General features: G+C 39.1%; 1 protein-coding gene across 1 annotated transcript in view; it reads left to right on the plus strand.

Moving 5' to 3' along the window:
• LARGE1 (LARGE xylosyl- and glucuronyltransferase 1) overlaps window positions 1–23,506 on the plus strand; it is a 289,565-nt gene that overhangs the window by 235,119 nt on the left and 30,940 nt on the right. Inside the window, 3 exon segments of the mRNA XM_030450535.1 lie at window positions 6,856–6,968; window positions 9,011–9,136; window positions 18,807–18,962. Of these exon segments, the coding sequence (XP_030306395.1) occupies window positions 6,856–6,968; window positions 9,011–9,136; window positions 18,807–18,962 (395 nt within the window).

A 23,506-nucleotide genomic window follows, 5' to 3' on the forward strand; every position in this document is an offset into this window, starting at 1 on the left:
ATTTGCTGTCCACTGACTTTATAAAGTACTTTCTGCACCCCGTGTGCTCACAAGGGTCACTGACTGCAAAGGCTGTCAGAAGACTGAGGAGCTTTTTAAAACCCATGTAAGGAGTTTCTTCACAGATGATTTCTTCCTGCACAGAATTGAGGAAACAGAGAGATTTGAGAAAGATTACTATACTTACTGTCTTCCTTGGTACCCAGAGCAAGTAAAAGAGCTGGGTAAAACTCCAGCTTCCCTCTCTGATTTTTCTAATTTTTGTCCTTTTGCCAGCCTTGTCATTGGAGGATTTAGGAGAACTCTATGAGAAATTTGGGCTGTAGTAGAGCATGACTTTGAGCCACTTGGAACCTATATAAGAAAAGGCTGGTAGAGATGGGGTTTTTTTTGCTGGTCTCTGAGATACCTGCAGAATTCTTAAGTCTCTTCCCATTACTCTTGGAGAAAGTAGAGGAGGGCATCATTATTATTTGTCAGGATGGTCTTTCTTAGTCTTTCTGTAAGTCTTCTTTAGACCTGCTAGGCTCCTGAATCAAGGCAAGTTTTTGTGGACGCCTTCAAGGTTTTAAGAAAGTTGGAGAAATTTCCCCAGAAATGGAAGTCATTAAGAAGAATCTACAAAACATAAGTATCTTTTTTTTTTTTTTTCCAAATTGCTCAGGAAGAACACCATCTAAACAACAAAGAAACAATTAGAAAACTAGGAAATTCTGAGCTACAGTCAGAAAGTCTATAAGAAGTTAGATTCATGCTCGGCTATGTACTTCATCTTAATTCTGCCTGAGGAGAAAAAGCATACTTTGGAAGAGGAGAACAAAGAAAATAGAAGTGTTCCACTTCATTAAATGGTCATCAGGAAGTGTAAACAAAATGTTTGTAATGCTTCAGGAGGAACCAGGCTCCCAACAGAGCTACTGCACTACATTTCAACATGCACTCCATTACAGCTTCACTTTCAATACATGTGCAGAGAAAACAAGAGCAATTGCATTCTGTCACCATGCCCCGAGGGACACCCACTTTCCATTTCAAAGTAGCTTCTCAGCCCTTTTCTGTTCTCTGAGATGAAAGTTCAAATCTGGAGTCATAGTTTATTCTCAATTAACACATTGCGAATCCCTGAAAGTTTTTTACATTGTGAAGGGCTTTTTCAGAGAAAAAGGCTGGTGCCTGTCAGTTCATAATTAAATAATGTATACACCAAAAAGGTATGTCAATCTTTTGGTCATACTGTGTTAGAAGCTGTAAGAAATAAACTATGGTTTTATTAGACTAATGATATAACTACTCAGATTATGAGCAGCAGTTAGATAGATGGTCTATAATCAAGTGAAATAAATGCAGTGATTTTCATCCACATGAAGGCTTAGCATCAAGATTCTGAAATGCATGCAGTGACTTGTTGTGGAATTTTGGCTTTAATACAATTTTTTAATCCCTAAGACCCATATACTTGTTTTCTTCTGTTGCTTTTGAATCTAGGAGTGGAGAAGAGAGGCCACAGCCAGTGCATGAGGGGGTGTGACCCAGTGGATTCCAAATGTGGTCCTTAGCAAAGTGATCATTTGGGTCTTGGTCCAAAAAAAGGCAGTCACATTCCTAGCATTATGCACTGTGGCCACGTCTGCTGATTTTAGGCACAAAGAACTGGGATTAAAAGAACTTACATAAGTATTTGCTAGATGACCAAGCAGTCGACATTATCAAAGTGCTTCTCCTGGGATACAAGAGCTACAAACTGAGCTTCCAGAACAGAACTCAACTTTTGGGTACCCAATTTATTTCATAAAAGGTAGTAGCTTTCTCTTGTTTGTACTGCCATAAGTCTCCAGTACAGCTATTAATTGCAGCACATCTCCATAACATCAGTCCTACTTAACATTATGTTTTAACAGCAGCAGTCTTGTGGCTTGGTGTATAGTCTTTGCTACACTGGTTGGGTATTGTAAAACCCCAGTAATATTTTTATAAACTCACTTTATTCTGTGTTTTGAAGTGTGTTTTGCCTGTCTCAGAAACTGTAATGGCATCTACTTCCTAGCTGTCTAGCATTAGTTTTGAAAGAGTTTTTCAACACCTGACAAAGACAGGCTCTGAGATGCTGCTCCCATACTATGGCATTGACTCAACAGCTCACAAAACCTTCCTGTTCCATCTGAAAGAAGCAGGCAATGTAGTGCTTACAGAAAATGAAGATCTCTTAGTAGCTACATTTTCTTCCCCACAGCACTGAGTATTTTCCAGCCTCTTTAAAAGGGCCATTGTAATAAATTGATTGAGTTTGAAAGCTTGTCCAGTTTCACCATAACTTCTGCAAGTGATTCTGTTCTCTCTTAAAATGTTGTTTATTACTTCCAGATCTAGTTACTATAAATTCCTCTCTGAATCTCAGGAAAAGCCATAGTCTGAGTTCTTGAAGCAAGAGGTGGAGATACTTGATAGCATTCCAAAGGAAACCGCTGATGTTTCTGCAAACTTTCAATTTACTATACAGAAAAATTAAATGAAATATTCTGTTCTGGAGCAAATTAAAAAAAATAAACGAAACCCAGACTATTCTGCTGGTATGTCTTGAAGCATCTCTTGAAACCAGTGCTTAACATTTGAGAGACAAAGAATTTTATTTGGATTGACTTAAAAATGGGAAAAAGACAAAAAATCCAGGTGGCCCCAGAGTTTTCAGAGACCCTGCCGAGTTTTGTTAGACCCAGAATGAAGCATTTATTTTCCTTTTCAGGTTTTGTGATTAAAGCCTTATCTTCAACAACATTTTTAATTTGTATCAATAATCAAGTGAGAAAATATTTTAGAATAAGTTGGGTTTTTTTAAAATGTGCATAAAGAAATTTACAGTGTTTCCCAACTGAAATGTTTTTGTCCAAATATGTTAATTCGGAGATTATTTTTTTCCCTATTTTCTTCAACCTGTTCACCAAATGATTTGGTTTAATTTGGGGGATATATTTATTGTATGTGTCTTGAAATGAATTTTTTTATAAACTTTTTTGTTTGCTTGCTTTCTTGTTTGTTGGTTTTCTTGGTTGTTTGAGCAATTTGGAGTATGTCAGGTTTCTGGTAGTTCCAGTCAAGCAGGAGGAGAATCACACAGAATCACAGAATCCTAGGGGTTGGAAGGGACCTCGAAAGATCATCTAGTCCAACCCCCCCTGCCAGAGCAGGGCCACCTAGAGCACATCACATAGGAACGTGTCCAGGCGGGTTTTGAATGTCTCCAGTGAAGGAGACTCCACAACCTCCCTGGGCAGCCTGTTCCAGGGCTCTGTCACCCTTACAGTAAAAAAATTTTTTCGAATATTCAACTTGAACCTCCTGTGCTCCAATTTACACCCATTACCCCTTGTCCTATCACTGGTCATCACTGAGAAAAGCCTAACTCCATCTCCCTGACACTCACCCCTTACATATTTGAAAACATTGATGAGGTCACCCCTCAGTCTCCTTTTCTCCAAAATGAGAAAATGCCACTCAAGTGAAATCTAGACTAGGACATGTTCCACAGACTTAGTAAATAAAGCATTATTTTTCCAAGAGCTCTTTGAGGTATTTGCATCTCTGTATATTCCTGACCTGTTTCCTCAGGAACAGGAAAATAGGGTGTTCTGTGGGTGATCACGATTTGTTTAATACTCATGAGACATTTGAGTTGCCACTTTTCTCTTTTTGTTTATTTTCTGCCAAACTTTCCCTTTGTTTTTCTCAGGTAGGTTAGGGAAGGAAAATGCTGCACTAATCAAAACATGAGAAGTCCCACTGCCTGGGGCCAGATGTTCATAAAATATTCCTTTGATTTATTTATTTTTTTTTTTTCTCCTCCAGTCTCTTCCTCCTCCAGCATAGCAGCCAGGAGTAAGTCCCTTTTTCCCCTATGTTCAGCTGTATGTCATCTTGAATTTAGTCTGAGAATTCAGTCAATGTGACTCTGACAGAAGGGGCTCCTGAGGCAAATATTTCCCTTATTTCAGACACTTTGTCTGCAAACTCATTGGAAATATTAGTGTTAACATTTGCTATGTTTTCTTTTGGTAACAGAGCGATATAGAAGTAAAACTTAGTCGTCTGTTCTGAAAAAAAGGTAGTTTTTGCTCTGCATGAACTGTTTTAAAAGTTCCAAACACACATGCTTTTGCTTTGTTTTGTACTAAAAAACAATTATCAGGTGAATAGTATTAAATTATCCTCTTAGTAGAAATCTCTTATTCTCACTAATCCTAATGAGTAAATATTTAAACTTACTATAAATATTCCCCAGCAGTTATTTTTATGGCAGCAGTAAATTAGAGCTCCACATTACAAAGAGCCCTAAACAGAGGCTGGACAAAGGTGTTAAACACAAGTCTGTAGTTGAATTAAAGTAGAAATCACATTGAAATCAGTCTTGATTATGGAACATTAAAAGCTTGTCAATATTTTCAATAGCCATGATTGCATCATAATTTAATACATTCTTTCTCAGATATATTCCAGTTTTTCCACCCCATCTGCCTGATTTACTCCTAGCTGCTATCATGATAGCCCCTCAGGACAGCATAATCTCTTTAGCTGCTATGCCATAATCTGCTGCTAGCCTAAGAGTGGAAGATAAAATAGAAGGAGCATACTGCACATATTAAAGCAATTCCCCTTTTCATTCTTACTCTGGAAGCTCAAAGAAATTAAGAAAAAATGTTTTATTGTCTACAAGTTATAAGTACTGTAACATTAGAGTCAACTGAATCTTACAACTAGTCCTATTTTTCTTAATAAAGAATCTCCTTGGTTGTATATCACTATTGCAACAAAGCTGACAGTTCTTGCCAGATGGAAAAAATGCATTTTCAGAGAGGAGCTTACCCTCCCCGTTAATGGCTGAAATGCAAGAAATCAGCCTCACATTGATCTAGAATTTCAGACAATGCACAAATGCTTCACTTAGAAGCTAATGTATGCACACTACACGTTTCAACTAGGGTTCAGTTATGGCTGGCAGAAATACATAGTAAGGTATTGTGACAATATATCCCTTTCCAGTCCAAGAGCTGGATGCAGAAAGGTTGACTGAAGATTGATGGGGATCCCTCCAGTGCAGGTTCCAGCATCCTTGGGTACCAGATGGATTGAAATGGAAAACAGAACTAAAATAGGCCACAGATTTCACTGTTAGAATAGGTTGTCTTTTTATATATGTCAGTGCCAGGTTGTACAGGAAAGAAATTGCAATGTCATAGAAACTGAAGGCAGAAAGGACCTGGAACCTCTGTTATTCTATCTCAACCATAGCAGAATTGTTCCAGGTATATTTGCTAATCTTTTTGTAGTTTAGTTTTTAAATAAATCATTTTATCTGCTATTTTTAGGTTATTTCATCACAACAGTTTTAGGGTATTTTTTCATAATTATTTAGACTATATTCCCTTTCTTATTACTTTTAGCTTTATCATCTTAAACTTCCTCAAGCCACTTTTCTCAGTGCCTGCTTTTTCACGATTTCATATTCTTCTGTATAGCTCTTATGTTTCTCTCCAGTCACCCAGATTTTAATGTTATTTTTAAGACCTCTTGTTTAACGTCACTTGCAGATGTCATTACTATTCTGTTCACTTCCCCCTTCCACTAATGAAGATGTGTAACAACACAGAACCTATCATTGCTGTTACAAGGTACTTCCCATCAATCCACTAGGCTGCTGTTCATCAGTTCTCTTCCTTTGTGGTCCTTCAGTTTGTGTTCATTCCCCATGACAGTGCTCTTATCTAAATCTTTCTAAATTAATTTTTCAAGTAAAGTTTTCTGAGGAAAGGTTTTGATGATGCTTTACTCCAGCTTGATTGTTTCTTCTGTTTTCTTGTTCTACACCAGGGGTTTTGTCCAGACAAAAGACAGCCGAGGAGAAGCAATTCATGTTTCTCATGTTTTTCAACTCAAAGGCTGGGCTGTAACCAGAAAAGTTTCAGGGACTGCAATCCGATGTGCTAAGTGCTTAAATTCTTACTAGGTCAAGGAAGAGCTGATATTTCATCTTACACAGTATGTGTATGACAATCCGTGTGGCAAGTATTAAGGGCCAGATATCACCTGACACACACTGAGCAAAATGTTTTATATCAGTGACAAAATTCTCTTTGTCTCTGCATAATCTTGATATCAGGCCAGGTAGAAACTCATTTAAACAGTAGGATTTTGGAAGAAGCAAATGTCTGTTCACCGTGAAGATGGCAGAAATGAAGTCATACCAGGGAAATCAGGATTGTCTTTCCCTAGTAGACAGTGACTTGACAGGATATCCTCTTGCATCCTGTAGCTTTTCAGAGGTGGAAGGGACACTTCTGAGTGTTAAGAAGTTCCTTATTTATTTCTTGGGGAGATTGTCTAATTCTCTTTGGAATTATAATGAACTTTGAATGGAGTTAACCTCCATTAGATGAATCACCCATGTTAATTCATTTTGTAACGAATAATCCCAAAGCTAATCATGTCATAATGAAATCAAGCTTTATTTGTTAAGGAGGTTACTAGAAATACAGCATCCTTCTCTTGCTTCTTTTCTTCCCAGTTTCACTCATCTTTAGCTATTTTAGCCTTCTTCCAAGACTTTGTAACCTAGCATCCATCTGTATGCCATCTCTCCGTTTCTTCTCTGCAGCCTTAGGTGCTCAGGAAAATTTTCTCTTAGTGGCATCTTGAAACTTGAATCCTTTTTTTTTTTTTTTTTTTTAACCAACCTCCTGTGTTACTGTGTTAGCACAAGAACTGTAGTTTCCACTGATAAATCTCAGCTCATGAGCTGGTTTTAATGGCATGAATGGCATGTGACATCATGGCTTCTCTTGTTCTCTGCACTGTGTTTTCCTTCAGGGGTTATCTTGCTGCTTCTTGACAAGTTAAGGAAGATGAAATGGGAGCAGATGTGGAGACTCACAGCAGAGCGGGAGTTGATGAGCATGCTCTCCACTTCACTGGCTGACCAGGTGAGTAGGATGTTTCAGACAAATGGTACAATCACTAGTCCATGGGCTGAGGATGGCAAGAAAGGAAAAGGGGTTGAGGTGTGGGAAAAGGCAGAGGATGTGTAGTCACCTGTAGTCACCATTTGCTGAAGCATTTTGGAGAAAATGTAGAAAAGAGTGGAGATTTACTCGTGAAGTTTCCCTTACTACACTGACATTTTACTTCCTCTGCACAAATGATTCATAAGATAGACAAATGGGGTTTTCAAGCATTAATTTTCTGTCCTTATTTCTTTAACATAAAAGTCTCCAGACACCAGAAGTCCAAAAATATTGTATTTTCCCACTGGTTATTATCTAAGCAGACTTTAGTTTTAAGAGTCTACACGCATTTCTTTACTGTTTCTGGCAGATGAGTCTCAGCATTCTTTCAATGTACTCCATGCCACAACACCTCTGTGAAGACAAAAGCACTGCTGGCTCCCTGCCACAGATGGGAAACGAAGCCCAAGCATAGAAATAGAGTGCCTATACAGAGAAATTCATATTTACTCTTCGTGCTTCCTGTCAGCTCTCAGTTTTAAACCCCAAACCCCTGTTAATGTACTATTTGACCTGAACCAATAAGTCTTGCTCAAAAGCTTGAGTGTATTAACTCAATACAGCATCATATTTGGATATTTCTACCGCTTTTGAGATACATCTGGCTTATGACCAGTCACCACTGAGGAAGCATGCTGCTTACTGCACACATGGAGATGTGCACTTGTGTACAGTATACTTGCAGACTGATCCAAAAGCTACTGAAGTTCATTGCAATTATTCTTGCAACTTCAGTGTGTATTCGATCAGATCTTGAGCTGCTGTTTAATACCCACATAGGGCAAAACCTTGTGGGTGAACCACGTTTGCTTATGTCTTACCCTAATACCTTAACCTTATAACTTACTTCTCCCAGCTAGATGGCCGCCTAAAGGCATAACCCATTTTGTCCCTTATAGTATAAACTGTTCTCCATATCTGTCCTACATGCCTTTTCCATGAAATACCCAGAATACTTGCTGCAATAATGCAATGCTAGCTAAAATACCACATAGTAATTCACCCTGAAGCAGTGCAACAGCCAGGATCACTTTCATCCCCTTTATTGAGAAGTGGTGCTGTACCTCCTAAGAGCAGTGAGTTTGTCATTTACTCCATATTACTCTCTCTGGTGATTAGAAGAGGAATCACATATCCTGCCAGCAGTACAAGATACGTGTTTCTAAAACTAAGGTGGAGTCCATTATCAGTGTGTGTCAAGAAGCCTGTTCCTCCAGTTCACATTTACATGTCACTCCTTAGATTGATAGAATCATAGACTCATAGAATTGGCTGGGTTGGAAGGGACCTCAGAGATCATCGAGTCCAACCCTTGAACCACCGTTGCAGTTGCTAGACCATGGCACTGAGTGCCACATCCAGTCTCTTTTTAAATATCTCCAGGGACGGAGAATCCACTACTTCCCTGGGCAGCCCATTCCAATGCCTGATCACTCTCTCCATAAAGAAATTCTTTCTAATATCTAACCTAAACTTCTCCTGGCACAACTTAAGACCATGCCCTCTTGTCTTGTTGAAAGTCATCTGGGAAAAGAGACCAACCCCCCCCTTGCTACAGCCTCCTTTCAGGGAGTTGTAGAGAGTGATGAGGTCTCCCCTGAGCCTCCTCTTCTCCAGGCTGAACAGGCCCAGCTCCCTCAGCCTCTCCTCATAGGGTCTGTGCTGGAGTCCCTTCACCAGCCCGGTTGCCCTCCTTTGGACCCGCTCCAGGACCTCAGTATCCTTCCTAAACTGAGGGGCACAGAACTGGACACAGTACTCGAGGTGTGGCCCCACCAGCACTGAGTACAGGGGCACCTTCTGTAGCCACAGAATTATGAGGTTAGGTTTGCAGAATTCAGCTCACATGACAATTTGAATTTCTCCCCATGAGGAGGGGAAGGACAATTAGCTCTGGCAGGGTATGGGCACATCACTGTAGAAACAACATACCTGACTGTTCCTCTGTTTGTGTTTGCTAGGATATCTTCAATGCAGTCATCAAACAAAATCCCTTCCTTGCCTACCAGCTCCCCTGTTTCTGGAATGTGCAGCTGTCTGACCACACTCGTTCAGAGCAGTGCTACAGAGATGTGTCTGACCTGAAGGTATGTTTCACAGCAGCTCGCTTGGGTGTCTCTTTTGGGACACCAAATGTAGAACTCTGCTTTGACAGAAAGCTGCAGTCCCTTAAGCAGAGGGGAAACTCACTCGAACAGTTTATGAGGACACCCAAGCAGGTGAAGCAATTACGACTTTGGTTTTGTGAATTCTGACTGCTAGAAAAGTCAAAGGTGGGTGCTGTTGTTGGGTTTGGCAAGGTTTTAAACAAGTGCTTCATCTTTTTCCACTCTGTACCTGTTGCCACTGCACCTTACTGCTGCATTCCTGTTGCTGTCCCAGTTCTTAGCTCTTCCTAGACAAAGAATACAAAACCCTTTTTTTGGGGGCGGACCCTAGCTAGAGGGTTAGCATTAGCTAAATTTAAAGACCTTGCACACTTCATATTTAGCCTTTGCATACTTAGGCCAGCCACACTGCCATTCTTTTTTCCAGGATTCACCTTGGGGAAAAAAAAAGACTGTGTAGAAACCTATTAATTTAATAAAATGAAGCTATAGTATCAGTTTAATAGCACATTTTTCACTATTGTAAAGTAGAAGCAGTTAAACATTGTAAAGTAAAAGCAGGATGGATTTGTTAACATCAATTGTTCTGGTCTTTTTGAAAGGCCAGACTCAAATGTAGCATGCAGAGAGTTCAGAACTGAAGCTGATTAAGCTTCTACCAGATGTAGAATAAGACTGGCTGGCTAAACAGCAGTAGGCAGATTCACTGAAAGCAGACTAGTGGCATCAAAACACAGTAAATATTAGGTAGTTTTGGTGATTAATTTTAAAATTCAGTTAATGTTCATGTACCTTAATTTATGTTTTGAGAATGCTTTACTAAAAATGAGGTTTAAAAGAAAAAGAAAAAAATGGCAAGGGACCACTGAAGATCTTCCAAACTTCACTCAAAGCAGGATCAACTTAGATCAGGTTGCTCAGCACCTTGTGCAGTTGGGTGTCAAGTCTCCAATTATAGTGTTGTAGGTGGTTATTCCACAGCCTCCTCTGTCTCCAGTTTCAGAGTTTGAACACCAGTGCAATATATTTCCTAAATCTATCCAAATTCTCCCTTGTAACAACTTGTAGAGTAACATCAGGAGTGTTCTATATAAACACCAGATACTGAATGAATACAGAAAATCAATCACCCTTGACATATTAATTTCAAAAGCTACATTTCCCAAAAGACAGATCTACTTACTTGGGTTAACTGACCTGTCAAAGCTGGTCGGTATCACTTGAATTTCATACATAAAGTATTCACAACCAACTGTTCAGGCATGGTTCATAGAAGACAGCTTTTAAAGTTAGATCAGTACACTGGTCAGTACGCTGATCACTAAATGTTTTATGATGAATGTCTGTAGGACAGGTTCAGAGCAGAGACTTATAAGCATCATGGGTTTATGCCTTATAACTAAGTGCTGATCGAGATTTTAGTCCTTTGCTCATGCTGAGAATCACATATGAGGGTAATTGTAAGGCCTGAAACAAAAGGGGAGATGTGCTACCAAGGAAAGACACATACATTTAGAAGAGAAAAAAGATATTGAAGCTAAGAACTGAGAATCTAGGACTTGGTTCAGTTGCCTAAATAGAGTTCAAGTCACTGATAAATACTCTCAGATACCCATATGGAACTGGCAGAAACAATACAGGAAACAGTGCCCTTTTGGCAAGGCATCTGGTGGCAGGCAGGATAATCCTAAGGTGCTTCCAGTGTTGCCATACATCGGTATTTAGGTAGCTAAACTGTGATCCTCATGACTGGTTTTGGAGACTGGTTAAGCTCAACTTAGAGTACTACTAGTCAGGCAAATAACTCTTTAGGTTCCAGTGACAGTCTTGACTAATCTGCTCCAAGTGTGGGACAGCCAGCTCACATGTGACACCTACAAGTAAGAATTTATAGAAGTATCTTAAAAATAAATTTAACCCTTTCTTCATTGCTTGTTAACCAATTTATTTTCACGAGCATAACTGAAGCTTGGTTGTTTATTACTGAATATTTTGTCACAACATCCATACCATTACAGCATAGGCAATGAAGTCTAAGATGTATAATATCCTCCACTGGCTTCCTGGTGTGGAGGAATTTAATTCAACAAGGGATGCAGACACATAAGCAATTTCTTCAGCTGAACTGGACTTATTCACACTGCTAAAATTATCTCCTAAATACTGAGCCAGGGCTGAAATTCTTTGCTTTGAAAGAGAGGCCAGAGCCTTATCTACTGCATGTAAGCACCCTCATTTCAATAAAGCTCTTCCAATATACAGCAGTTAAAGGACTGGCCCTCAGGCAGCACCATTTAAAATTCTTCATACAATTTTAAAATAGCGTAAACCAATTACAGTTGTGAATTTGCATTATGAAAATTAGCAAAATTTTACTTCTCAAAAGAAACTAGCTGATTTTTTAAGGGGACCTCTCCAAAAATCAACCAATGTTGTTAGCCCAAGTTAGAAAATACACTCTTAAAATCATCAAAATTAGTAATTTCCATGGCATTTAATATAATTGGTATGACACAACATATTTGGCACATCCTGCATTTCATGGTAAGACTGGAATAAGAAGTGAGGTAGAAGAAACCTTTCAGGGTATGTGGGAGAAAAAGACAGATTGTGAAGCTTGTACTGGAGAATTAAGAAGGATAGCAGAGGAAAGAAGTAAATTCAGGGAGGGATTTAAAATCCAAGGTAAAGTTAGCCCAGTCAAGTATTCCTCTGTCAAATCAGACTGCATTCCTCATGTCAGATTGCAAAAGCACTGATTTAATTCCATCATAGTCCATGAGACTTGAGGATTTGTCATCTCTTACACACAACATTGTGTCAAATAAATTCAGCCCCCCAGGGCTGGCTTCTGTTAGAGGGTGTATAGGTGTGCATGTATATACACCCTTCTTTACTGTTTTGTTTACATTCATGCAAATGTAGGATGACTGGCATACTTTTTGCAGGCCTGTGGAGCACCTGAATATTACATATTTCCTGAAGAGGATGTATTTCGTCTTTCACTTTTGTCTTTTTATGGTCCTTATTAAGTTGCATCTATATGTATTGTGTTTATTTATTATTTTCTTGTACTGTCTTATGCTAGAAAAGGTCAGGTGTCTGACTACTTTACTCCCTTGCTGCAGCTCAGCAGCATATACAAATTTGGAAAGACTTGTGTATGGGGATATTTTAGGAAAATCATAAGAATAGAAATATTTACAGAGTTCCACATTGTTATTGACCACTAATTTTATATCTATGTAAAACAACATCAAAATAAGACTACTTTATTATTTTTATTCATCTAAATGTGTACTTACTTCCTATGTAATACTATATGGTGCTGGAGGCCAAGTTGTGCACACCTAGACTGAAGTGTATGGGCTTTCTTTTTGCTGTCCATGGAGCTAAAACTTATGTAAACAATTACATTTAAATTCCCCACCCCAAGGGCACCTGCATTAAGGATGCTTTGCATCAGTCAAGAATGTCTTGAAATTTTAATAGAAAACAAGCAAGGGCTGATAGGAAGCAGGTGCCCTTTAATTGTTTTGGCCAACTGAGCCAGCTGCAGTCTCCAAAGGTCAGAGGTGGTTATTTTTGCATGGCATTTGTTACACCTTGGAGAAACACTCAGGAGTTGTTATTGAAGACTGGCCAAAAGATGTGGAAGTGCTAATAGTCATTCTGTGTAGGCATCCACTTTCCATCTTGCTTATCTTAGCTCCTCACATGGTCCCCAGTAGCCTGCAGTGTCAGTGGACAAGGATGTGTGCTGCAGGACCATGCCTTGCTGAGCTTGGAAACCTATGGGGACCTGTCTGGAATGGGGCTGATTTATGCATTACTTCTGCCGTGTTGGGCCATGTGTTTGCTTTCCTTTTTGTGGTTAATGGTTTGTTCCTGTCTCTAAGGAAATCACAATTACTATTATTTCACACAAATCAAACGGCAAGTAAAATCCTGTGAAAGAAGGTAATGAATTGTGAGGCCTCTGACAATGAATCAGGACCTCGTTGAATGAGTCAGTCATGAAGAGAAGTCTGATTGCCAAGATGCAATTTACATGCAGAGAATCTGGTAATTCACAATCACAAAAAATCGGATGCTGGACTCTTCAATGGGGATGTATCAGATGATTAGAATTTACTCTACACACACCCTAAAAATACAAGTATTATTTAAATCCCATTGATGGCTTTTCAAAATGGTTTTGAACACAGCTGATTCTGAATTAGGTAGATAAACAATTAACCTCATGAATTCCCCATTCTGAAATTTTGTTATGTGATCTACTGTATTCCTTCCTGGGAATGTCCTCCACACCAGAATGACTTTGTTGTGAGATTGCTTACAAAACCTTAAACAGCTTATTGGCTATAACCCAAATATATCGTTTCAGATCTGCCTCGAACATGACCTACTGCACTTTTTTCTGTTCCAGTCCCTGAGCTACCCCATACCATCCAAGCTCTTCATTACTCATGTGCAGCAGCCATTCTGCTGCCTTCTACCTTTTAACACCAACCAAGAAAGAGCTACACTGGGAAGTGTAAGGACTCAAGAGAGTTAAAGACAGAGCCTTCCTTTAGATGATCACAGGTAGCAAGATGCTTCCAGTCTGCCAAAAGGGAGTGCTGCTGTACTATAGAGTGTGTTATATTTTAGGGGTGGGCTTTTTCTGAGTCAGGAGGCCTCTGTTTACACAGGAGTTGAAGGGAGAGCAGTCAGTCTTTTTGAGGAAAAACTGAGAACTTTGATTAAAAAATACAAGACAGGGAAAGTCTGTCAGCTTAGTGCCATAAAGGGGAGGCAGTAAGCTGGGGGATAAGGTAATGACTGGGACCATAGTCACCAGATCAGGCAGGGCAGAGATTTGAATTCCTTATCCAAAAGCAGTGCCTGGACCTCTGGGTTGCTGGCTACTCTAATGCAAGTCCCTTCCTCTTATGTAGGTCATAAATGGCATTATGAAACATTCCTGATGACATTTTTTGAAGTATTTAATCCTTACTGAGGAAACTGGTTATTTTAGTTGAACCCTTCATTTCTTCTAAAACAGAGTTTAGGAATAAAGTTTCCAGACATCTATAACTTAGGCATAAGTTACACATATGGTTCTTGTTTGCAAGTGTGACTTGGGGCATACTTAAACTTTTCAGTAACCTCTGCCTGAAAAAAGCCTGTGGAGATGGCATTAAAGTGACACGTATAGGTGGCTTTACTGTACAGATTTACTGAACCCTTAATTCTTATTGATTTCAGTGGGAGCTGTCTAGTTGCCTAAAAAAGGGTCTAGTTTTTAACCAGTAAAGCTCCCCACCTACAAAATACCACTTTTACCTATTTACCTAAATTATGAAGTGCTCATGGGCTTAAGAATATCTGTTCAGTGCTTTGCAAAACAAAACTTCTTTAGGCTTAAGTTTAAACTTAGTTTATTCTGACTTTTTATTCCTTCATCTTGGAAAGTAGAGATACAGGTATACAGGATTTTGTAAGAGCTGAAGCAGAGGGAGACATTACCAAGATGTGTCTTTGACTAAAAAATGGAAGAGATTGTAGTTAAGCAAACATTTGTCCAAATACCTTTTCTGGAGAGAGAAGATGCAGCATGGAGGAAAGTGGATGAAGGTACCTATAGAAATAATGTTGTGTTGAAGTTTCTTGCTTAATTGTTAGAACATCAGATTGAAAATATTTAATCTCTCCAGAGAGGACAATGCAGCTGGTAACCTAAGGAGGTTTACTGGGATTCTTTTGTTTTCAGTGTATTTCCATGCAGATAATTGACCTTAGAACCCCCTCCTACACTCCACCAGCAGACAACATCCTCTGTTGCCTTCCATCTCAGATCCTACTGCAGGCTATGGGGCTTCAACTGTGTCATCATTAGTGTGTTTTGGGTCAGGACCTGGTGAAAAAAATAGGAACTATTGGCACAGTTAGCCTGTTTCATTAGGTCACAAATGTATGGAAGTATTCCAGGAAGCTGGCTGAGCATAATCAGTGAGTGGTAACAGTTGCTGATTAACTAAGCTGGTATTAACAGAAATGTAGATAGTGCCAAGATGCTTAATGACAACTAACCAAGTGTTAAATAGACGTGGAATTTTATGTTCTGATCTTTTGGTACTTAAATTGCTAAATGAAGATTAAGGAATGTGTTTTTCTTAGTTCTCAGGGAGCCTTGATCAAGAGTGGGAAGGATCTGTGGAACAGTCTGAAGGCTAGCACTGTTCCTGAGGTGTCCACAAGTGGCACTGAAATTTTATGCATTCTAGATGCAATATTTTTTGTAAGCCAACAGAGCTTTGGAATAGCATAGAAACTTGTTAGGAAAATAGAAAAAGAAATAAACACAGTGTTATGGTGCTATTATTCCAATCTTTGAAAGATGTTATAGTAATGACATTTTTAGTTTCTAGATTTACTTTCACTTTTTAATGTTGAGATAACACTTGCTCAGTCTACAAATAAAGTGGATTCTAAGTTTCACTACTTTTTTCTTCTGATTTCCCTGTAGTCTTGTTCTAAATTATTTTTTTGTTCCTTCAATCAATTCAAAGTTGCCCACAATGAAGTTTCTAATGAAATGGATGTAGCTTTACCTGTGCAGCCTTTTGCCTCCAACTGATTCCTGTGGCATGCAGGAATCATACAATGCTCTCTTGTCCTGTACAGCTTCTGCTGTGGCTGATGGTGCAATAGCCACCAAATTAGCCAACTACAGGTGTAACTAAAGGCCAATCTGTGGGCTGGCAGCAGAAAAAGAGTATGGTCTTTAGATGCAGTGTTGTATGTCAACGCTTAAGAGTCTTGTTGCTTTTTGTAACTTGGTGTTTGGTTTTTTTTATGCTTTCATATATCACATAATATTTTTCTAATCATGTTAAGTTTGAAACGTAAAGCCTGATTTTTCACTAGACCTATTTTGTGGTTTTCCTACCACAGGTTATCCAGATGGTTGCATAGTTCCTGCATGTTCTTTAGCTGCATTGGAATGTGCTTTCTTGATTAAAAAGTCACCTTTTCTGGACAGTCATCAGCTCCATTCAGCTTTCTTCAGTTCACTCCAGGCTCCCCTGACATCTATATGCATGCAGCATCCTGACATGTTTCAAATCTGATCACATCTGAGCCACCAGCTAGGCCCTTGACACTTAGCAGCTTTTCCACACACAACAGATTTTGAAGCACAGCAGCAAAGAGCCTCTCTGATGACAGCTCCAGTTGCCTGGCTTCGACATCATCCCCCCGCTCAACTGGGTGGAGGCATCAGCACTGATCAATACTTGGCTGTGATGTGACATAGTGTGTGTTGATGAGGAATTCTTGCAGCACCAGGGAGCCTGTCCCATAAAAGTTACTGAGTTTGTCACCACGAGCCACTTCTGTGCTCATGGTCCCCAGGGTGAGTGGTCAGAGCACTCAGCAGGCAGATAGGATGCTTGGGAAGAAAAGTTTCCCAAAAGGAAACTCACGTGAAGTATAGAAGTAGTAGGAAGAACACAGAGATCTTTCTTAGCAAGTATTTTGTGTCCCACTCGCCAGCTTCTCAGTTTCCACTCTTAAACAGTACAAGTTACCAGCAGTTTCTATTCTATGCCTGCATTTAAAAATGGGGACTTGTACTCTGTAAAACTCTACAGCAGCCCATTAAGTTCCTTCAGACCTGTGCTTCCATTAATGTGTCTGGTTTTGTATGCATTTAATAGCATTTGCTGCAGTTATATACAATGAGAGAAATATATCAAATTGTTTTCATACAAAGGAGTTTTGAAGATCCATTTTTCAGAGGAGAAAATCTGTCATCTTCAGTTTATATCCTAACCTACCCAAAGTTCCTTTTGTTTCTGTGGCTTCTGTGTGTTGAACACACTTTGCAGTAACAAATTATTGCACAGTTAAGCTGCACTTCCAAACATACAGACAAATGTAAAACCAAAGAAAGTAGCATTACTTGAGAAGAATATCTATTCCAAGTATTTTTGTCCAAATAATTCCCCAGATTTATACAGCGTGTTGGTGCATCATGATCTTGAAGTGTTCCTATAACTGGTAAAATGTATTTCCACATTTCTAAGGTGATCTTTTTTCCCTACAGTTGCTATTCTGTATTCTATACATCAAGTATGGTTTTCTGACATCTTAGTAGTGAAATCCCAGGAAGGAATAAAGCTATTTAAGTTGGTGTTGAGTGTGTAGAAGAGACTGCCATAGCTTTTAAGGCAGTGCAAATACTCAGTGGAGAGACTATGTTGTTTGCTTAAGTTAGTACAGGTAGAATTTAGGCTACATCATGCTGTTTCTGGTCAACTCATTCAACAAAAGGTAGCATGATTTCAGAGAGCTGCTTGTTCCTGTGGAGCTGTGCCACTGATGCTGAGGGAGCTGTGTTCATCTGCTTCTGTCCTACATGCTGCACCTCAGCTCTGTGCATTCCCTCCCTCAAATGCAACATTCAGAGCCAAGCAGCAAAGCTTACCTAGAGACCAGCTCAGCAGCTGGTGTTGCAGCTCTGTGGCTCTGTGTGAGTGACACAGTGCCTTCATGCAATTAACTTAATGGATTGAGAGAAGCTCCAGAACTCCTAGCTTGAAAATATTCTGAAGGGAGACTTTTTTTTTCTTTTTAATCTTCTTTAGAAGTCACAGGAATAAAACTGAATAGAAAGTATTTGATGTTTTTTTTTTTCTTATATCTAAAATATAGCCTTTATAAAAGGAAATAATATTTGCAAGCCACTTCTGGATCCCTCTTAATTATTCCTTAGGGCCCTATTCTTGTTCACACTGAATCACACAGAATCACAGAATCCTAGGGGTTGGAAGGGACCTCGAAAGATCATCTAGTCCAACCCCCCCTGCCAGAGCAGGGCCACTGGCAGTAGTGCAAAGTTGCCTTGATGTAAACGAGGATCAGGCCCTTTTTGTCATCATCAGAATTAAATCTAGGCCAATGTAAGAGTCATCTCCCATCAACAAAGGCTATGTATCTTCTAGAAATTTGAATTCAAAGAGTGAAACATTGTGCTGCATCTCTGTGTTGTGTGATGCAACTGAGATCAGTCTTGTTTAAATGAAGCAATGGCAAAAAGAAAGTCAGGTGAAATTCAGTCCTTTTTGAAGGATGTAAATGGGTGTAGGAATTAATTTCAAGCTTTTTTTCTCAATACCTAACCAGAGAAGTGCCTGCTTGGCCTGAAGCAATGAATCAATTTCATTAGCTGTTAACAGTCGTGTGGAAGTCTGAGATTAATGTTTAATACCTACATCCCTGCATCCCTTGTACTACCACCTTTTTTCAACAGAGAGCCCACACATAGCCTACCAGGTCTGTGATTAGAGTTATGGCAGCATTTATGAGGTGCTGCATCATCATGCAGAGCAGCACCCAAACTCAAATGCTCAGATGATCCTCCAGGGGAGTTTCAAAGCACACCACCTGTAGAGTAGGCAGTTACTTGTCAAAGACCTAGCAAAGCCTCCCTTATAAAAAGGCAGATCAAAGTCTGTGCAATTCTGGGGTTGGGTTTTTTGTTGTTTGTTTTTTTTTTTAAGAGGGCAGCAAACTGAACCTAGATTAAAAGAGCAGATAAAGCAAATTCTGAATTCTAACAGCAGGATGTGTTTTCTTTCTTTTTTTTTTTTCCCCCTCTGAGGTGATTCACTGGAACTCACCAAAGAAGCTGCGAGTGAAAAACAAGCACGTGGAGTTTTTCCGCAACCTCTACCTGACGTTCCTGGAATATGATGGGAATTTGTTGAGAAGGGAACTCTTTGGCTGCCCCAGTGAAGCAGATGTTAACAGTGAAAATGTAAGTGATTCACAGTTTAAAGGTTGATTCATAAACTGTACAGGTTACATGAAGACCTGGAGAGTTGAAGGTGTCCAGGAGGGACACTGTGCAAATCATTTACTCTCTGTGTCTCAGTTCATCACCAGTAAAACTGTCATAATTCATCTTGCCTCTCCCCTGTTTTTTTATTGCTTTTACTTTTTTTCTGTCTACCTAGCCTCTTTAAAATCTCCAACAAAGGCAACATTATGAACTGAAAAAGAGGATTTAGACTCTTGATTCCATTAGGCAGTTTTGCAAATCTCACCCATAGACCTAAAACTGTCCAGAGAAAGGGCTTTTTTCTTGCTGTGTGTTTGCTCAGCTTACAGTGATGTCAGTTTTGGCTAGTAGATACTAATTCACAAATAATAAAGAAGAAATTAAAATATAAAGACTGCTGGATTTAGAACTATGAGGTTTTGCCATGTTGTAAATTACAGAATTAATTCATACTTCAAGGTACACGTAGGCTGTGAGACTGCAGTTTTTTCTGCACTGCCCCTGACTAAACACAGCAGCATTTATAACAACTGCAATCAGAATCTTTCAGGCAAAGCAAATCCTTAGAAAATGGTTGAAACCAGGGTTGTTTACGTACAGATGTTCTTATGTGTGTGTATGTTTTAGCACACAGAATTCCAATGTAAAAACTGTTAACCAAAACATTTATACATAGATGTATAGGAATGCCTTGCATGAATGTGATCTCTGAAAATTCCAAGGCCAGGTATCAATTTTGTCTATGTAATCTGAAAGGAAAGGAAAAGGACCTGTAACATTGTATTGCTATCTTCAAGAAAAAAAAAATCTAAAATATGCAGTGCTCTCTATATAGAAATCAATAAAGAAAAGCCAGTATCACATACACATTAGTACTTAAGGAGTAGTTGGCAATCAATAGCATTGTTGAGGCTTGCAGTGTTTCCATTTAGTCTGTGGAAAAAATGACCACAGGAGATGCCATTTTCAGTTTTTTAACTGTAGCAATCAGAGGCTGGATAAATACCTTTTAGCCCAAGGCATGGCTTCCCAGATACATATTTGACCATCCCACTGCCTTCTGAAGGGAGTGGAGAACAACAAGAAAGTGGAGATAAACATTAACTGAGAGAGACTGGAGCAGGGAGAAGAGAAAGAAAAAGCACAGTGAGAGCATGTGGAGAAAGAAAATTCTCTGCAAAGGTGAGAGGCTTTTAGATTAGTGAACTGAATGTGATAAAAAGCCACTATGATTTTGACTGCCGAAGGCATCAAAATACAATAGACAGAGTAGAGGGTAGGGTAGGAAAAGGGGAGTGAGACAATAAAAAAAAAAAAAAAGAAAAAAGACAACAAAACATAACATATCTCTATCCCACTATAAGAGTGCAGGTTAAAATTATACTGGAGTCAAAATATATTGTGTGGTTTTCAAGAGCATGAATGCAGTCACGAAATTGTTGCTATATTTTCCAGAGCCCTGTAAATCCTTAATAAACAGATTTATTCCAGGCAACAAGTTGCTGGGGAGCAGTGCTCAGTGAATGCAAATTCTTGCTGCTGAAATCTTCAGTCCTGAAAGTTTAAAATGCCTTATTTGACTGAGCTTGTATCTAGTTGACAGACACTGGAAATGACTAACTGCTCAAGCCTATTTCTTATTCAAGACAAGTAGAACGCAATATGGTATATGGTATGGTGTGTGTCTGAAAAAGAAACATAACTCATTCGTCCATTTATTAAAAAAAAAAAGAAAAAAAAAAAAGTTAAAAAAATCAGAGATACTGGAAAAGAATGATCTAGACATACAAAAATACGTAATTCCTTACTTGCCAAGAGATACCAAAAAGTCAACAGCCTTCTATCAAAATAATCAGATATAGGAAAAAATCTAACCATATAGGTTCAGAGTAGCCACTTAGGAGAAGACATTGCTTTTGAAGACATTGTTTTTAATTAGTTACCCTTGATGTAAGCGCTCCTCTAAACTTGACTGTGTCCTTTTTCTTGTAGAATACAAAAAACAAGTTTCAGCTTTTGAAGTTATGAGACCCTAGCAACAGGATTATCATGAAAACCACTCTTTCACTCATTCTGTCTGCTGCAGCACATACAGTGTCACAGGTGTCCTATTAAAATAAAGTACATTCCCATGATCTATTGCATGATAATCTTATGAAACAGAGGATCTTGTAAGGGAACCACTGTTCATCATTCCTCCCAGTACAACAAGTAGGAGGCATGAAGTGGAAATAGCAATTAGCAGGTTCAAAACAAAGACATTTCACCCAGAATGTAATGAATCTTTGAGCAAGAGGTAGTGTTGCTAGAAATATACATATGCTCAAAAGTTACTCGTCATGGAAAAAAAAAAAAAAGTCAGAAAAATCAATTCAGAACTAGGGGAGCATTCTGAGAAAGCATTTCTACACACTCACCTTGCTTTTACAGTCCTCTGCAGGCAGCTCACAGCTGGAGAAGGGATGCTGGGCTAGATGGAACTTTAGTCTGGCATGGTGCAGCCAAACATTTCAATTAGGATTCCTAAGCATATATGTTCCATAAAAGGCTAAAATTTCTCCAAATTCCAGTATGTATAAAGTAGGGATTGCTATTTGATTTATCTTAATACCTATTATTTCTCCTTTCTTCTTTGAACTGAGACTAGCAGCCCCAAACACAATTGGGCTTTATTACACCAGGCATTGTACGTGGGTAAAAGGTGCTCCTTCATCTGCCTCTGCTTCTCTGCACTGTGGATCAGAGGACAAAGTGTTAGAATAGCTCTGCTGGTTTTATAATCACAGAGAATTACTTAACCACTAAATGCACCGAGCTCTGTTGTGGTGGATGAAGCAGTGGCTTGGTGTGAGCCTTATCACTCACAGTCTGGCTGTATCAGAATCTACCCTTAAGGCCTTGTTTCCAGTATGCCAGCCATTGCTTCTCTACATTTGTAATTATGTTTTATTTAGAATGCAACCTGTAATTAAGGAATCCCATTTGTAATGCAAATATCTGTGAAAAGGGAGTGTGGCATGGGTGCTGCTGGGCTGGTTCTGTTACTGTGAGGCCTCTTTACACTTCTCATCAGTACCAAGATGGCCTTAAAATTAATAAAAATTTATGTATTAATGTATTAATAACTCTTTACAGTGCTGGAGAGATGTAAAGGGGCATTACTTTAAAGGTAACCAGCCCTTACATTAATCTCTTACATTCTTCCTCTCTGTGTGTGTGGACGTATGCTTAAATATGTATGTCTACATGCATGTGGAAGAATTAGTACTTTTCTTTTTTCAGTGTTTGCTAAGGAAGTCTAATACCACAGACTGGATTTTCAGAGGTCTAAAAGCAGCCTTTGGATCTTATCCTCATAGTCCTGATCTAGTCAGTTGCTGATGTCATCTGCACCAAACAGTGATGTTGTTAGGTTCCAAAATGGTAATAGACAGAATAGATAGGGCCCAGAAACTGAAATACAAGAGGCAAAGAAATGCAGACTGGGGCTTTTTTTCTGTTTTCTATTTTGTTTTGGGTTTTTTTTTAATGCTTATAGGTCCACCTATGTGTACATACATGTTTCATCTTTCCCTTGAAACATTCAAGCTGAAAGATCCTGTGTTTCAGGGCCAATCTGTGGGCAGGAGCCTGCTGCGTGCTTCTTGCCATAGAACAGAACTGTAAGTCCCCTTTGTTCAATACCTACTAAAATGATCACACAGAGCAGACTCTTTTCTGCAAATTGGTATTACAATCAACCCTTCACTTTTTGTGCTGATTCTGGATAGGAAATTCAAGATATGAACCGAAGCCTCCTGTAAACACAGCCATTGACCTGGGTGGCCTTTGGAGCACATCCATAGTCACTCCATCCTACTTGTTCTGTGCTATTTCCCCTGTCTCACTTCTTTATTTTTTTGATGCGATGCAGAAGATTTCAGGGAAACTCACGAAGGCAAAGCTCACAGTAATCTCAAATTGGAATGTTTCCTAATGGCCTTTAATGCTCCTGTCCAGCGTTTCATTCTAAAGGGCCTACTGTAAAGCCTAAAATATTTCACCAGGATCTTCTGTGAACCAGCCTGTCTCTATAGTTACACTATGAGATAGATATTGTAAGCCTGATTTTAGCACACAGGCACACACTTAACCTTTTAGCATGCTCATAAAACTTCTTTCCTGCAGGCAGCTTCTCACCACGTACTTCTGCCAAAGCATTAAATCTGAAGGTTGAATGGGGTGTCACCTATAAGTGATGCCTGTATCCTGATCCAAAGCCCAGAGCAAGACAAGTGGGAAGTTTATCAGTGATTTTATCCAGTTTTAAGAAAAGGACAGTGCATTCCCACTAGAGAATACTTTCTGAAAGCACAGGAGAAAATCAGGTTTTTGTAGCCTGATTTTCAAATCAACCATAGAAAAGTACAATGTAAAATATCTAGTTCTCTCAGAAAACACTTGCTTAGTTGTATCCTCACTAAATGTGTTTTTACTTATTTACTTTTTACTTACTTACTTTTTTTTTTTTTTTGTGCAAA

This window comes from Calypte anna, chromosome 1 (genome assembly GCF_003957555.1).
Source record: "Calypte anna isolate BGI_N300 chromosome 1, bCalAnn1_v1.p, whole genome shotgun sequence".
In the NCBI taxonomy this organism is placed as follows: Eukaryota; Metazoa; Chordata; class Aves; order Apodiformes; family Trochilidae; genus Calypte; species Calypte anna.